This window comes from Anopheles cruzii, chromosome 3 (assembly GCF_943734635.1).
Source record: "Anopheles cruzii chromosome 3, idAnoCruzAS_RS32_06, whole genome shotgun sequence".
NCBI lineage: Eukaryota > Metazoa > Arthropoda > Insecta > Diptera > Culicidae > Anopheles > Anopheles cruzii.
In genome coordinates this window covers 85,900,544-85,918,111 of record NC_069145.1, presented here as the reverse complement: position 1 = coordinate 85,918,111, position 17,568 = coordinate 85,900,544, and the positions used below count along the sequence as shown (strand labels likewise).

At 53.2% G+C, this 17,568-nt stretch overlaps 1 protein-coding gene across 1 annotated transcript in view; it reads left to right on the top strand.

Moving 5' to 3' along the window:
* The window catches only part of LOC128275005 (uncharacterized), a 36,783-nt gene extending 22,830 nt beyond the window's left edge, over positions 1–13,953 (top strand). Inside the window, exon 2 of the mRNA XM_053013373.1 lies at positions 9,104–13,953. Within this exon, the coding sequence (XP_052869333.1) occupies positions 9,104–13,953 (4,850 nt within the window). The remainder of the gene's footprint in view (positions 1–9,103) is intronic.
* Positions 13,954–17,568: the final 3,615 nt, after the last annotated feature.

Sequence of the window (17,568 nt, the reverse complement as noted above, 5' to 3'; positions counted from 1 at the left end):
AAAAAGCATCGTACACTTTTGTTATTTAAACAACTTTTTTATCAGACAGCCAGCTTCTCGCTACGAGCAGCCTTTCCTGGCTGCTGTTGGCATTATTTCTGTTTTCCTTCAAGCTTGGGCGTTGGATCGCGAGTCCGACAGGCGGGGACAGCACTCATTCGTTCTTTTTTTTCGCTTGATGTTGGTCCCTTTGCTGTGGCTGAGAAAAGATTTCTCATTTTCTGATATCCACCAGTCTTCCCGCAGTCTTCCCGCAGTCGTAGCAAGAAAACCCGGATCACGGGTAGCCCCTCTCCTTGGGCTCTCGGCCGTAGCCGTGGCTCCGGTGTGTATTTTAAGTCTCTTTTTCCCACCCTCGGACCACTCGGTGGTGGTGAAGTTTTTGCTCGATCTGAGTTCACTTTTCCATTATGGTGCACCGGTTCCCCCCGGATCGAACGGAGGGACGGCAGAAAGAAATCAGAATGCAAAAACACGGTGCACTGCATCTTTTTCGGGGCCGTCCTTCGCCTCCGGTCCGTCTTCGATCGTCCGGTTTTTCCGTTTTTGGGCAACCAGAAATGGAAACTCGCAAACAAACCCTGGAATGACAGACCCTGGGACAGTGTCGGAAGGAGAAAAGAAAAATGAAACAAATTAAACAGTTTTTCCAATTTTCTTCCGGACGTTCGGGAAAGACACCGAGGACTTTTGCCCGGGAACCCGGTTGCTGTCAGGTTTGTGCTCTTTCGTTTGGCGTCCACTTTTCTCTGGCGCTGAGCTGTTTTACATTTGTTTAAAGACCGTCCTGCGGTGACAGTGCCAATTAAGGGTTTCGTGCATATTTTAAACTTTTCCCTAATTATGCTACGCTACGGCCACCATTTCTAACCGTCGGATCGATATTGTCAGGTCCATAAATTCCATAAATTTCATTCATTTCGAACTACATTTCGCCCGTTAGAAGACGCACGGCTGAGTTACTGGGCGTCTCCATCGGGAGAAAATTGAAACACCATGCGCCTCCATCGAAACATTTTACAGGCCCCCTTATTGCGGTTGACGACCCTGCGTAGTTCAGCTTGATGCGTGCGCTTGGCACATACACCGACTGCACCGTCGCTGCGTATGTGAAAAGAATAAACAAAGCTTTTCCATTTGGCCCCTCACGGCCGCGACCGCTGCATCTGTCTTCCCGGCGCTATTTACCACCCGTTTGATGTTAGCCAGCTGCATCTAAGCGGCAATATTTGCATTCGCTCGTTCACGGCCGGAAAACCGGAGTTTTTTGTCGGCCTGTGCGCCGGCCATTATGAGCGTCCGGGCGCGCACCGTGCCACTCGGCGGGATCTCGATTTTTCCTATTAATTAAAATTAACATCTAAAAACCGCACCGGCGTTGGTCGCTCCGGCAGCCGTGAGTCGGGCCCCGAATTCGCCTAACCGCGAGGCGAAAACGAAAACAATTAGCACGCAAACTATCGAACGAGTCCCTCGAGTTCCCGGCTGGCGTTCTAATCGAACCACGCACCGTGCACTTCCTGCTGGTGCGCGTTTCGGGCACTTGAACACGCACCGGCCACCCCGTGGTGGTGGCGGCTTCGGGTGGAAATTGTTTTATGAAAAAAGAAAACCCGAAGCGCAAACCACTAAACGGTCTCCGGGACCGGCCTTTCAGCGGCCCAAACATCCGGACCGGATCGGCCGGACCAACGCCAAGCGCCCGTTTCAACAGTGTTCAATAGTGCTCCATTCCCACAGCCGATTTTAGCGGTCCACGTTCGCAGGATCCTGTCCCGGGCCCAGTGGTCCCAGGACGCTCTTGGGGGCAGCCCGAGCCGGCCGAGCTGCCCGATTTCATTTCATTCCTCCGGCTCCGATAATAAATCCTACCACCCGTCGGCCACCCGCCTGCTACAGCTTCAAATTAAATGATCAATAGGCAAAAAGATGGCGCAGTGAAAGAATTAGCCACACACACACACACACACAGCGAAACCGACAGAAACGGCGCCACTATCGCATCGATCCGAGCCCGGCCATCGGCGTCGTCGTCGACGTCGTGTGGAAAAACTAGGAGTTACGGTGGTGCGACGGGAGAAAATGATTTCCCCGACCGTCCCGGGTGGCCAGCACCAACCACCCAACCCCGCCTCTCCGGATAGGAAAAAATAAACTATTGGTCATCGCGTCGCTGATGGCGTTGCAATTCCTGCGAGAGAATAGATAATGATTTTAGGTCCAGTGCACTCGCCTCATTTTAATTTCGCTGCCCCGTCGCCTATTTGCCTCCCGGACGCGTCCCACGTCCCCGCGGCACTCGGCAGTAAAATGCGAACAAAAAACTAGTGGAACTTTCCACCCCTAGCCCGGGCCCGGTCCTGGGCGGCCTGGGTTTGAGGGAATTGTTATTTCACATTATTTTCACTAGCTGCTGCTGCTGCTGCTGCAGCTGCTGATGCTTCAAAACTGTCCGCACGCACTTTGTCCGCCCGACCCCTGCCCGTGCCTAAGTCAGGTCACAAATCAAACCCCCCGGCCCCCCCCCCCCCCCCCATGGCCCGCCGCGGTCCTCCAGCAGTTATGTAGTTATGCTGCTCGCTACATGCTAATGAAGGGCTAACTGCCGGGCGCGGAGGACACACGCACACCAATCATACGCGTGGTGTGTGCGTGATGACGACGGCGCCGCTGATGGTGGTGATGATGATGATGATGACGATGGTAATGGGTTCACTCAAAGCTCGCGGAACTGATACACCCCGAATGGCGGTCGGGTGGCGCGGAATGGCACAGCGATACATGCGTGTGTGTGTGCAGCATGCCCACAAGTAAACCAGAGCACGCGGGCCAGGGACAACGGACAGATGACAGTGGGACACCCATCCGGCTCGAAACTATCGTTGCTCGATCCCGATGCCCTGCGCGCATTAACAGCGCTTCACACCGACAGCGGCTCACCCAGACACACGCCGTCCGGGGACGGGTGTTTCGCGTCTAAGCGCCACGTCCCACTCGTCTAAACAGGACCAAGGCACACACACACACACGGGACGGGTCCTGAACGACCGACCGTTGGAAACGATACTCGCAGGTGGACCGGCGCCCCAAATTACCCACTTCCCGTTTGGCGCGCACACGTCCCGATGGTAACGCTAGCGAGGCCCACTAGATGTTTTCCCATTTTTAACGACAGCCCACAACATTATTGTTTGTGTTTTTTTCAGTCTTTTCTAACCTACGTTTTGCTGTTTCCCAAACACCTTCACTCACCGTTATAAGTAGGGACCGTTTCGTCGAACACATATTAATGGGGCCGACAGTAATTCGGTAACCCCTTTGGTATCCGGTTGGGGCCTTTTGGGTCGTAAAGTTATCCCAAGAATGCCCCCTTCAACGGGGTTCAGAGGTTACAGTAGACCGTCGATCAGACGCCGGGTCGTATGACTCCGTATTTCTTATTAGAAGGGACATAAAATTGGGACAAATTACAGTTGCGGAAGGAAAATTGACCGACGTTTTGAGGCCAATGTTTCGCGAAACTAACTGTGCGTTACACTGCGTTACTGTGCGTTACACTTGTGGTAGCGTTTACAGTCACGAGTTGACTTCCACCACATTTCTTAAACCTCGTTAGCATCGTAAGCGTCATAATATTCGATCCTTATCATAACAGCAGCGTCAATAAGTCCGAAAAGAGTTGTTCTTTTCCAGATTATCCATGCAGGCGGTTGAAGAAAACCATACTCAAGTCGCTGTCGCTTTCTCTGGACACATCGCTATGCAGAAGCGTAGTGATTTAAAATCGCCTTTAAATCGTATAATAATTGGAAACACGCGTGACACTGGCCTGTAAGAGCCCAGGGGTTGATCAAATTGGAGCCTCACTGTAGCACATGTTGATCGCCTTTCGCTCTACGCAAGCTTCCTTTCCGCGACACAGCACCATCCCAACACATACACAACCCGGTGGCCACACACATATGTATCGGTTCGCCGGGTTCCGCGCGCTCGCACGTGTGTGTGTGTGAGCGACAGGGACAAGAATAGGCGACCGGCCCCACGTCAAACTATTTCCACACTTCGTCGGTCCGGAGGAGTCCCCTCGGTTTTCTAAACTCCACAAAGGGTTGCAAGCTCAGTGCCCGGCGGTGGTGGAATCGAGGGGGGACCGCTTGCCACCCCCTTTCCGATGGCGTCCGGGACCGTGTCGATTTATTATTATTTTATGCCAGCCGTGAGGCCGTGTGTGGGTAACAGGCGCCCCCACAACTACAGCCGAGGGCCGGGAAAACTATAAAAGCCACCACCACCAAGCCATCACCACCACAACGACAACGGGGACACGCGGGGCTGGCGCGAACGAGGCGCGGCGCGAGAACGAAGCGCGCGAAACGCTCGTCCGTTCGCTCGTCCGCTCGCTGGTGGTGTTGGTGCCCGGTGTATGTGCCGGGGCTCACGGGCATCGGGCGCCACAAGACACGGCACCAATCGGAAAGTTGTTTAAAAAAGTTGTTTAAAAAAACCACCCCACGGAGCGCGCACGAGAAGCGTTGTTTGAACAAGGACGCGCGGCGCGCTCGCGAACCCGATCGTTGCCCCCGCGTGTGTGTGTGCGAGTGACGTTGTCCTTCTTGCGCCTTGCCGACCCGACTCCTTTCTGCATCTTGACCATCATTTGATGGGAGAAATAAAGAAACGCCACGATTCTATCAATTAGCTGGAGGTCGTAGAGAGCTTCTTGACCCTCTTAGGGACCCCTACCTACTACCACCGTTCGGGGTCGTGCACTTCACAGGAAGTTTTGCAGGTCCAAGTGTGCGTTTGGTCCATTGACGGTTTGGTTCCAGGAAGGGCTACGTTCCAGTCCCAAGTCAATTCCGGAGCCGGAGACGTATCGCCGTACCAGAAGGCAGAAGGCTTGACCGGCATTCGTCTGAGCCGTCGTCGAGACGGACGACGCCTGGACCCGGCTCGGTCAGATGGTCCCGTCTGAAGGCAGGCCCACCCCTAGGCATCGATTTGCATTTGCCGAACGTGTTGGCGCGGGTCAAGCGAAAGGGAAAGCGGCCCTTTCGGACGGTCCCAGCAGTCGGCGCACTGGGCACTGGGCATAGTTGCAATTTTTGAGTACGGTCCCCGGACGACAACGACGGGCCCGGTTGGGTTGAAAGTGAAGGCAGCAGAAGAGCCACATTCTGGAGTGCGCCCGTTTGGGTTAAAGTTGGGCAACGGTCCTGTGACGGCCTGTTCCTTTCGGAAGGAATTTAAACGCTTGTAGAATGCAGCTCTAGGCGGCCACTCGGGCCTACTTTCTAGCTCAGGTGGCCGCTGGGACCCTCGCCAACCGGACGTCCGTCCACACGGGTGCTTGATTATCAAAATCTAATCGCTGTCCAACGAGGGCACGTCCCAATTTTTAGGCCCGGCCTCTGATCCGACACCGGCACTTAACACTTGCCCCAGTGTCGGTCGTAGCTGCCGAAAAGCACACGCAATCGACACCTGGCCCCCCCCCCCCCCGTGGCGAAGAGTTATGTCCGAAACCGTCCGTCTCTAAAATCCCAAAAAAGAACCCTATTCTCGGCAGGGATTTTTTGTTTTTCATCCTTCCAACGAACGAACCCGGGCCCGGGCACCAATCAGGGAGCCGTAGAGTCTCCGTCCCACTCCGGCGCCCACTCCGAAAGGGGATTTGCGTTTGGATGGGGAGTAAAAGGAGAGAAAAAAAAGTTCGTATCGTTGGCGGCCTCGGTAAACGGAAACGGGCCTCCGACGTGCGTGTGTTGCGTTGGCCGAAATAAAAGGACGGCGGCCGCCGGACGAACACTGACGAGCCCCGGGAAAAGTGGGCGTTCTTTTTTTTTCTTTCACTCCGTTCCGTTCCTGTGCCTGTGTGGTATCCGGTATCCGCTTGGCCGCGCGTCGGTCGCCGCCGTCCTGCTCACGGTCTCCACGCTGACCGTTGCGCGAAGGTTGTAGTGTGTGAGTGTTTTTTCCATTTTGTTTCGCTTTCGCTAGGCTGCGCCTTGTTTTTTCTTTCCACGAACGGAGGCCCCCTGCCGTCCCGCTGTGTGTGTGTGTTTTGTTGGGGCTGGACGAATCACAGGACGCCGGAAGCCACCGCCAGCCAGTCAGCCAGCCAGCCAGCCAGCCAGGGCCGTGGTGCATCCGGGCGCCGTGGTCCGAGTCGTGGTGTGGTTTCGGTTTCGCATCGCAGCAAGCTTTGCACAACCACCCCACACCCTTCGTTCTCCCTCTCTCTCTTTCTGTCTCTTTCTCTCTCTCTCTTGTCACTTTAGGTGTGTGTGTGCGTATGGCCCACTCTCGGACCGCTCGGTGTCCGCCAGTATGATAGACAGCCGTAGAAGGATGCACCGCGGGATTCCTATCGGGCGGACCGGCGGACGGGACGCGGATCACACGTACGCACTACACGCAACCGAAGCAGGCCCCCCCGCCCGTCTCCGTTACCATGGTGATTTGGTGGAAATTGTCGCGGTGGTGGGTTCTGGAAAAATCGAAACAAAACGGGCTCGTCGGGCGGCCGGCACCCGCTTATCACGTGCATAAATCACCCCACACTGGTGGGTGGCATGTATTTGCATACCGTGGCGGAGGGGGACGGTGGACGTCGGCACAAGGGTCGGTTTTTCTGCGCAGACCTCCGCCGCCGAAGCGCGTTTTATGGAAAAATCCGTCGATATCGGCCAATCGAAAACGGCTCTTGGAGCGCCGCTATGTGCGGTGCGTCCTGTTTTCGCAGGACCCCCTACCGGGGCGCGCGCGAGAGCCGTGGGCGAAAAAATGGGAGGGAACTAGTTTGTGCCTGTTCCCTTTTTTTTCACCCCGTGCCACCCCCGGTGCGTGAGTCCGTTCGTCCGTCCGTCCGATCGTGGGTCGGTCGAGTAAATGCATTTCGCTCCTTCCGCCGGTGCCGAGGGAGTGGTCTGTTGCGTGGGTGTGTACCGTACGTGGCCACGGACTTTTTGGACGGGAACGGGATCTAGTGCCCCCACCCTCGGGTTCACAAAATGGCGAAAGCGGACGGTCCCGTGCACATACTTTGTTAGTAACGGCGAGCCACTCGTTGAGCTGGGAATGTGAGCAGAAAGGAAAAATGTTTACGGCCCTACGGACCGTAGCCTGTGACGCACGTTTTCTGTCGATTTCCCAAACACACAGCATTTAGACGGACAAGGAAATTAGTCGGAAACATAAAATTAAGTCCAAACTTTGACTTAAACCTTTGCAAAGATCGCAAGCTGTGGTCGAGGTGAGCTGCGTAGAATGAGAAAATTTGACGAAGCTAACTGACAGATGGTGTCGTTCCAACTTAACTGCCTTCCACCATCAAGCCATCGCTTACTAAATTTTTATCGAAGCCGTTATGCCACAAATGTTTGAACAAGTAAACGTCTGTCAATGGTAAAAGTGTTATATTTTATCATAACATGATTTACACAGTTATTTAACATTAATGTTTAACTTCTTAAAATTATCCTCATTACCGCAGAAAAAAATACTTTATTTGGAACTTAAATGTAATTGCACAACACGGAGGTGGGAAGCATTTTTTCAAAACCAAAAAAACTGAAACTTAGCTATGTTGCTTTACAATCAATACTTAAATACTAAGGCCTTAAAAGCTAAGGGAAAGCGGATCTTTTGCCGAAGAAAGCTTCCCAAACTGAAGACATAAAAATGCTTTTGGCACATCGCATTTTAATCCTAGAAACTCTTTGGCTCTAGCCATTGGAAAAGAATGTTTTCCTTTTTAATGTTTGGTCCGAAATAAGTTTCCATTTTGGGACCACTCCAAGTTTAAGCACAAAACAAGCCCCTGGAAAGCTAAAGAATGTGGAAAATGCTAACAGGGCACTATACACTTTTCCAACGTTCGGCGAGCAACAAAGTGAAGCAACCGTTTTAAAAGGGGACAGCATTTTACGTGGCAGCTTGGCAACATCTTGAAATCGGCAGATAAAAAGGCACACAAACACCTCAGCCGGCAGGCAGAGCATTCGCGAAGAACAGCATAATACCTGAACCGGCTCCGGCTGCGTGCCAACAAAAGTCCGGCTGCCCTTTTTTCCCCACTTTTCTCGGCTTTTCCTTGTTGTTGGAAACAACAAGAAAAACTCGTTAAAAAATACAATTCCTTGGCCGGTTGGGGTCAAAACGGCGACGGCTGCCCGGGGGAGGGTGCCGCCGCGCGGAAGCGATGGCCAAAAGGTAAACTCCCGCGAGAGATTTAATCGGTAAAATTTTAAATTATTTTCCCCGGCGTCCCATCGCTCGGCCGTCGTCTCTCGTCGTTGTTGTTTGTTTTCTTTTTTGCAACGGCACAGAAATACATTAAAAGCTAAAAGGACTTTGGTCGGTGAAAAAGAAAGGGCTGAAAGGAGCGTAGAGCTTCTTCTCGGGCCGGCCATTCGCCACCGAAGACGGAATTCCATGAAACGAGGGCACGGAGAAAATGAATTGCTCGAATAGTTTCACGAATACTTTTCTGCTTTCACTCTCTCTCTATCTCTCTCGGACAGTCTCTTTCGCTCTCTTTCTGTCACATTTTGCACTATCGAAAGGAACCCAAACAGACCCAATTTCTTTGTGAACCATCAGCGAAAGTGAGGAAGTACCTGTTTGTTTGCATTTCCTCTCGATGCTGGACGAGGGTTACGGCCTCATTGCCACCGCTGCTGGTGCCGATGGCCACACCAGATGCCAGCAGCTAGAAATACGACACCGGAACCTACACACTCATCGCTTTCCCGTTCCCGCGTGGTCGAGAGCTTTTGAGTGAGGACGGAACGACCTTAACCGCTGCCTCCGTTTGTTTGCTTGCTACCCCGGAGAAGAGGACTCGGTCTTGTAAACAGATGCACCCCGGCAAGCCATGCTAGAGGCCAAAAAGTCCTCTCGTAAGGCCGATTAAGGGACCGCTGAATGTATTATTCGAATGGTCTGCATTAATCGAAATTCGGCTTCGGGTGGCCACCTTGAGCTATCGCGAAAGCTTTAACGTAAATCCTTTCAACCCGTACAAGATTGAGATGAGTTTCTTCTTCTTTTTCAATTTCCCCATTAAATAACTCCCTTATCCGCTCTGTGCCATTTACAGCAATATTTCTGCACATCTGGAAAGATCCACCACGGTACGACATCTACAAAATGTTGGTCGACAAGCGCAAGCTGATGCTCTACCTGGGAGCGATTGCCAACGAGCTGCAGAAGATCCTGGCGCGACACGCACCTTCAACGCCTTCCCGTGACCCGCCAGCGACCGGCCAGTGCTCCGATCCTTCCGATGCTGACACCCAGTCGAGACTCGAACCGAGTCCAGTCTCTTCTCCGTCGTCCGGTCCGAAAATTCGCCCCCGGAAGTTCCAGTGGACGAGCGAACGCAACCGTGAGTTAATGTTCTGCCACTACGTGGTCACGGGCAGCACCACCGGAAGCAGCATCGTGCCCGCGAACAGCAGCAACTATCGGGCACGATTGCACGAACTGTGGACAGAGCGACAACGGACACGGGACGCCGACGACCCGGACCGGGTTGCGGTAGAACTGAGCGTACAGAACGTGCTCACACAGCAACGCAAGATCGTACGCGAACACCTCCTGCCGGAGGACGCTCGAAGGCAGGTCGAAGCGGAAGCGATCAGCTACCGGTGCTACGTGCTACGCACCGACCAGCCCAAGGTGTCGGACCGCAACCGGAAACTGTTTCGCAAGATGGCCAAAAGCTACCGTCGGATGCGGGAACTACACGCCATCAACCGAGCGCTCGGGTACATCGGTTCGGTAACGGACCTTGACTGGAGCACCGATCGCGAGATCAAGACGATCGCCATGAAGCGGGTGGTGCAGGTGATATGCGAAACCCTGCGCCACGGTCGCGACACGCCCGTGCTGGCGAAGCACATGGAAAGCTTCGTCAACTTGCTGACACCGCAGCGGATACTGGCCGATGCTCGGATCCGGGATGTCCTTTCGCACTATCGGCGCGGCGCGGACCTACTGCCACTGCTGGCGGGCGGGAACGGGGCCGTGGAACGGCAGGACGTGCAGCTAAGCGACGATCTGCTGGACTACGAGGAACTGCACCGCAACCTGCGGATCCTGCACAACCTCTTCCGGTACGCCCAGAACCTGCAGCACGTGCTGGCGATCAAAACGCTCATGAACCGCCTGTACGACAGCAAAAGCTTGGAGGAGATCAAGTCCTACTACGCGTACCTTTTCCGCCACAACTCGCCGACCGGCGACTGCCACCGGCAGGACCTGGACGTGGCCCCGTTCACCCTGCTCGAGATCAACGCGCTGCTCGAGGCGATCGCCGACGAGTACCGGAGAAGCGATCTGCCCGTGAGCGAGCGGTTCAGCACGCTGCGAGCGCGCGTCCTGAAGGAGATCGACAGCTATCGGGTTCTGCACCAGCAGCTCAGCAACACGCTCCTGATGGTGGACTGTCTCCTAGCGAAGATCAAATCGAACCACAGCTACGAAAAAATACGGCACACCTTTCGTTCGCACCTTCGGGTGCTCCAACGGAACCGCACGGTCGACCGGGAGTTTCTGGCGCACCTCCGGAACACGCTGCTGGCCTACCTGTACGACGAGCTTCCCGCGCTACGGCACCGGTCTGCGCTCGAGCTGCGACTGGCCTTGCTGGTGGCCCGAGTGCTTTACGTGCTCGATCGCAGCCTCGCCAGGAGTGCACCGGCGGATGACCTGCGCACGGTGCAGCTCACGTCCAGTGGCAGTTCGCTGCTCAAGCGCCTAGAGGGCGCCACCGGCCGTCAGTTACCGTTTCTAGTCAATGATCCGCTGTTCCGCAAGGTGCGCGACAATCCCGACCGCCGGTTCGAGCTGCTGCGACAGCTGCTTCGGAGGCACCGGATCCTGCACAAGCCCAACCTGCTGGCCGATCTGCGGCGCGAGGAGGAGCGCGAAACGGAGGAGAAGGTGGCCCAGTTGCAGAAGCTGTTCCTGGACCAGAACATGAACATGCGTGCGTTCGATCGGACGGACGAGATCGCATTCGAGATGTTGATGCTCGAGGCGACCACGGCCCTTTCGGGCCGATTGGTCGACAACCGGGGGAGCCTCTGCAACTACGTCCCGGTTCTGACGGGGCGCAACCTGCGCAACTACCTCGCCCACGGACACCCTACGTACGAGGTGCTGATTCCAAACACGGGACCCAAGACGATCCTGCTGAACGCGCTCAGTGTGATCAAGTTGTCGAAGAATATCATCTCGGAGATCTACGATCGATACTGTTGGAGCTTCGCGGACCGAGTAGCCGTGGTCAGACACCAGCACGAGCTGATGGCGGGGTTCCGCTATCAGAGCTGCGGTGAGATTCGGGACACGATCCGGAAGGAGGCGCACCTGCTTGGCCAGAGTCACCTCGGGCACGGTATCGTCGATCAGCTCGTCCAGCACCAGAGTTGCATGCTGCTCGGTCACCTGCTTGACTTTGGCCGAGTTGACGAGTTCCTGAAGCCTCTCTCGCACCTGATGGAGAGCGTCCGGGCCATCCCGTGCGGTCGGCCGCTCCACATCATCTTGGCCGATCGGCGGGCGCGGACCGAGTTTTGCTACCACCTGGCGGTGTTGAGCAACGATGAAGACATCCTGTCGAAGATCGTGGCCGACTTTGGGTACGAGCAGATCGATTCCATCCCGTTGGTGTTCAACTTTGACCGACTGTTTGCGAGCTTCCTCGAGACGCACCCGGACTACGATGTGAACGCGGAAAGCAACACCGAGATCCTGCACTACGCGGTCCAGTCGGGCAACGTAGAGATGCTGAACCTGCTGCTCGACCAGTGCCACGATCTGAACCAGCGCGACGTGTACGGCCAGACACCGCTCGAGGTGGCCTGCAAACTGGCCAACATCGAAATGGTCAAAGCGCTCACCAATGCCGGGGCCAAGTGGTACACGAACGGTGAGTACGGCTGCGCCCAGTACGCCTGGATCTTCCTCAACAACGACCAGGAAGCGATCGTGTTCCTCAAGAACAACGATCTTCTGAGCGCCAAAATTGCCAGCGCCTGCCTCGATCTGTTTCTGCAGTACTGCGACGACACGAACGAGGAAATTGTCGAGTTTATGTTGGCCAACGCTGCGGCCGAGTACGGTCGGCTCTACACCAAGGCGGCCACCTTCCGGCGGGTGCGTGCCCTTCAGTTCATGCTCGAGGCGGACCGCAAACTCAAGGCCAACGTGAACCGGAAGGATGCTGGACTGACGCCCCTCCAGATTGCTGCCCGCCGTGGCTACGCGGACATCGTAGAGCTGCTGGTGCGTCACGGCGCCAACGTGCAGGCCCGGGACACGAACGGTCACAGTGTGCTACACTTTGCCGTCGAGTCGAGGAGTGTCCCGATCGTGCGGATACTGTTACGCCACGGAGCGCAAGTCGGAGTGCCGGATACGCACGGCGTCAGTCCGCTGGAGGTTGCCATCGAGGCGGAACACCGAAAGCTCACGCAGCTGTTGCTCCGCAGCGGTCAGCCCGTCGGAAAGATCTCACTGCCGGAGGTGCTCCGTAACCAGCGGCTGATGAATGATCTGCTGAAAATGGCGGATCGGTTCGAGCGATACTGCCCGGCCCCTGCCGACGGCTTCGGTGACAGTTTTACGCCACTTCACCACGCAGCGGACGAGCGAACGATCGAGCGGCTCCAGCGACTGTACGGGATCGATGTGGCGAGTCCACGGTACGGCACGACGCCCCTACATTTGGCCTGCCTTTGTAACGACCATCCGCGGGTTAAGGCTCTGCTGCGGCACGGTGCCAACCCAACGCTGGCCAACAGCGAAGGACTGACCCCGTTGGTGCTGGCCGTGTGCAACCGCAACGTGGCCATCGTACGGACGCTACTCAACCACATCAGCACGCCCGCGACCGACGGAGGTGCCGACGATCTGGACGAGGTCCTGGCGATCGCCGTGCGCAAAAGTGCACTCGACATCGCGAATCTGCTGCTGCTGAAGGGCGCCTCGATTGAGGTGATCGGACGAACGCTGGCCGCACTGACGCCGACACATCAACGCACGGCCGTCAAGTCGCAGCACCAACCGCAAACCCATCAGCTGATCTTCTGTGCCGCCCGCGAGGGCTACAATCGCATCCTGGAGTATCTGCTCGGTGCGGAACTGCTCGACGTGAACAGTAAGGACACGATCTGCTCGACCCCGCTGTTCCACGCGCTCGCGAGTGCTCCACTCGAAACACTCGACATCCTGCTGCGGCACGGTGCCAACGTGGAGCACTGCAACAAATTCGGCCACAACGTCCTGTCGATCGCCACCATGAACTGCCGGGTGGACTTGTTGCGTTACTTCGTCAACAACTTCCCGCCGGTGGTGCGCTTTCTGCTGGCGGAAGAGTCGGACACGAAGAACCGGGTTCTGCATCTGGCCGTGCTTCGCGGGGCACTCGACATTGTGCAGTACTGCGTGGGGTTGCATCGCGAGCACGGCTACACGCTGGACGCCCGCAACAAGGAGGGCTTCACGGCGCTCCACATCAGCGCCCAAACGGGCGACGAGGCGATCTTCGGTTATCTGCTGAGCCACGGCGCCAGCCCGACCGTGACCTCCGCCAACGGGCAGTCGATCCTGCACACTGCCATCTGCAATCGGAATCTCGGCATCGTCAGGGCGATCGTGCCCGGTGGCGTTCTACCGCTCGATCGGGATCTGGTTCTGGATCGGGACGGTCGGTCACCGTTGCACTATGCTGTCTTCTCCCGGAACGCGTGCGTCGTCCGGGAGGTGCTCAAGTTCCCGGCGCTACCGCTGAACCATGCCGATGTGCGGGGCAATACGGCGCTACACACGGCCGCCGAGTTCCAGTATGTCGAGCTGTACAATCTGCTGCAGAAACGCATCGACAATGAGCTGCGGAACGCCAACGGAAAGCGTGCCATCGATATCCTGCTGCGCAAGTAGACAGCAGAACTGTGTGTGTGTGAAAGTAGAACGCGTGACACGTGTAATTGTGTGTGTGTGTGTGCATGTATGTGTGAAGAAATACTCAACAAATGGTGCAATGTTTCAATTTATGAACTGTAAAATATGTTTATCCACGGTAAGGTGCAATTGTGTATAGAGGGTAGCATTATTAGCTAGTGGCAATCACTCAAAAGAATGTTTATTGCAAGTTTTGTGTGCTTAAGCCACATGTGCATCCTGCGGAACTCGAGCGAAGGGAGTTGAACCAACCGTCGCGCCGGGGCAGTCGTCAAGAAACTTACAGCCAACATTCTTTCGTCTATTCTTTCCATCCCGATACGCAGTAACGTATCGGATCGTGGGGATGGTAGGTGTGAAAAGATAGAGAAAATTGTATCGTCCACCCCGAGGAGCCAAACTCAAACTGTAAAGCAAGAAGTATATAAATGTAACAACAGTCGAACAGGCCAGCCAGCAGTAGGTTGGCCTCATCATATGGAACTTATAGTTGAATGTGTGACCCCAGCCACGTTTGTGTTATTCCACAAGATCACAAAGGTGCAAACAATTTACGTAAGAGTATGGTAATCATCCATCCCGAAATGGAGGCGCACGCAAACGTTGGTCGACAGCCGGTAACACAACCAATATTGCAAACAAAACCATTACAAACCAACCAATAAGTACCGCAGAATCCGGAGCGGCTAGAACAGGAGGCCTGTCGACCGCGTCGGTTCCCGGTGCCATCTGTCGTTCGAGAAAGGCTCAATAGTTGATAAGTAAAGTACCCGCATACGCATAAGGAAATAGAACCGTGTCACACGGTACGCGCACGTGGCGTACCGATGCAATAGAAAAATGGATAGCATGTACACCTAAAACCCCACACAACCATACATACTCGCAATAGAAATGAGCGTTGGAGCTACAAAATGAAATCAAATGCAACACATACGAAACAAGCCACACGTGTTCGGCAGCGCACCACCACCATCATCGATGGGCAATGTCGGGGGACATCGAAGAAAATCGCCAGTCAAAATCGCCGCTCGCTCGTGTCCTACTGATCGACGATGGTGGTGGAGTTCGGCACGTGTGGTTTGAAAACAATAGAAATCGCTTCAGTTACAGAGCCCTCCTCTCACGTCAAGGCCCGCGCGCCATTTGCGTTCTCACCGATACCGATGCAATAGTCAAAGCATATATTACAATAAATACACACCATACTACGCCATAACTGAAATAGTATATACTCACAGCAACAGCAGAACAATATCTAACCTCTCTCTCGTACCACAAACACAAACCGACTCCGACCGACAGATGGCAACCGTGGAGCCTGTTGCCTGTGTGTGTAGATGTGTAGCACCCGGCGGGCCGATTGTTCTTGCCGTACGCCACCGATACCAATTAATCAACCGAATAATGCAACAAACAATAGAAAATGGATCCCCCCTACTACAACTACTACCAGTGTCCGTCGGCGTGGAATGAGACGAATCGCGCCAGTTCGATGAACCGATTGACACAGTTGCGGTTCGCGAACTGTTCGTTCGTTCCAAGCTCTTCCACTCGAAGGCATCAGCAAGCATAAACCAAACACACAGACACACAAACAGAAAGAGAAACAATAGTATACCGACCGCCAGAGCCGCACTCTGGCGCACGCGAGTAACCAGACCAGAAAACCAGCATTTAATTTACAGTTCATACTTCATACAGAAACGGAATCTTCCATCTTGCGGTGCATACGCCACTATTGAAAACAGCAGGGTTGTTAACACAATACGTTACCCGTTCAAATTACTTCTGATGTAAACGGATGTAATCGCCCTTCGTGTTCGGTTCGTCATTCTCTAGTCATCAGCGAGCCATTCGGAGAGCCGCATCGCAATCACTTCAAAACTAAAGAGAATTGCACTTAGAAAAGGACACTACGTTATTTCTTCGTATGTTATGATATTTTTTGGGTTTGACCACATCATGGCATCGTTCATGGTAGAAGTACGCCGACCTAGGATTGCGGCTGCCCCGAACCACTGCCATGATGGTTTAGTTTAATGAAAACTCAACGAACAACGCGTTCGGCGATAAAGGATGTGGAGGTAAACAGTTTGGCTCGAAATTAAATACAAAAATACGTTTAAGTGTAGAAGATTTGATATGAATGAAGAAGTTTGTATGAAAATTGTTAATGAAAGAGTGGAAGACACAACTAAATTACAGTAAAATTCCATGGGCCACAGCACACGTCAAAAACATTCAAATGGTAACCCATTTAGTGGAAAGATGTCGTAGAAAATGGCTACAGAATAGTGAAACCTTTCGGCAAAACATAGGACAGGAGAAACGAAACTGCGAAAAGAGTATTCCTATATTTTGTACACGCAGGCAGAGGACGATAGTCAGCAAGATAAATCGCACACAATCAAAGAAACAACTCCTATCTAATGAATTAACCAGTGCACAGTAGCACACACAAGGAAACGGAACGAGGGGAAGCCAACAGCTAAGAGTATTACTTAAAGAATCGCAACAATCACTCGATACATGAAAGGCCAATAGAAGGAAACGCAGTAAGATAAACACGAACAGAAGCAAAGCAAATTATACACGATTGCAGTAATAACATAAATGCAACATTCACAATCACAGACAAAATGAAAGAACATGGTAACTCAAACAGTAAGTTGTTGAACTACACCTTTGTTAAGATGATATATGTTTGTGTTTCGATCGTAAATCGATCGTGAGCAAAAGGGAAATGGGAATACTCAACCAAACGCCATTTTTGAACAAAAGTAAATGTATTAGACGAACCAAAAAAACAGCAACACAACCCGCACATTTAGGCTTAGCAAAACAGCCTTGGTATAAAAGCAGAGAACGAAACTATGGAGCAGCAAAAAAGCGCAACAAAAGTAAATTAATAAAACGCCCAAACCTCTGAACCACCATTTCGAAGCATGGTCTAAATTTTGCAACACTTTCGAAGGACGCTATCGCGGATCGACTCCGCTGCGGTTGAAGGAAAGAAGAGCAATGAAACAGATGTAAATGAAAATCATTTTTACGTGAAATAAAATATTTTTTTCATTTTCAAATGATTAATATTAGCATGTGGTAAGAAGTTTTTTCTTTTGTTCCGCGAAGCAACTGACTTTGAACGACAAACATATGTTTAATGATGGGGTAAGTATTTTTCCAGCGAAAGAATGTGAGCGCAGTTTGCTCCTTAAAATCGTGGTTCAGAGGTTGGTTCGTGGTTCGTTCGTGATCTAATGAGACCACGAGGCACCAACGACCGAAAACTTATAGAAGCCATGCAGAACTTCCGCAACAAAGACTACCAAACCGTGATTTGTTGAGGTGGCTCAAGTATACAATCTCCCACCTGAAATATATAGTTTTTTAATTCCAAAACGATTTATCGTTTATTTGATTTATCGTTACCGTTGACTCGTTGAAGGATCGTTCGAAAGAGCGTAATTCACAAAGAGTGCTATTTTTCATCGGGTGAGTTCAGCATCAAGCACAGCCCTGCCATTGCCGGAGCATGCGGTCTTGTTTATGTTTTCATTCGTGTTCTTCCTTCTTTTCCTAAGATGAAAT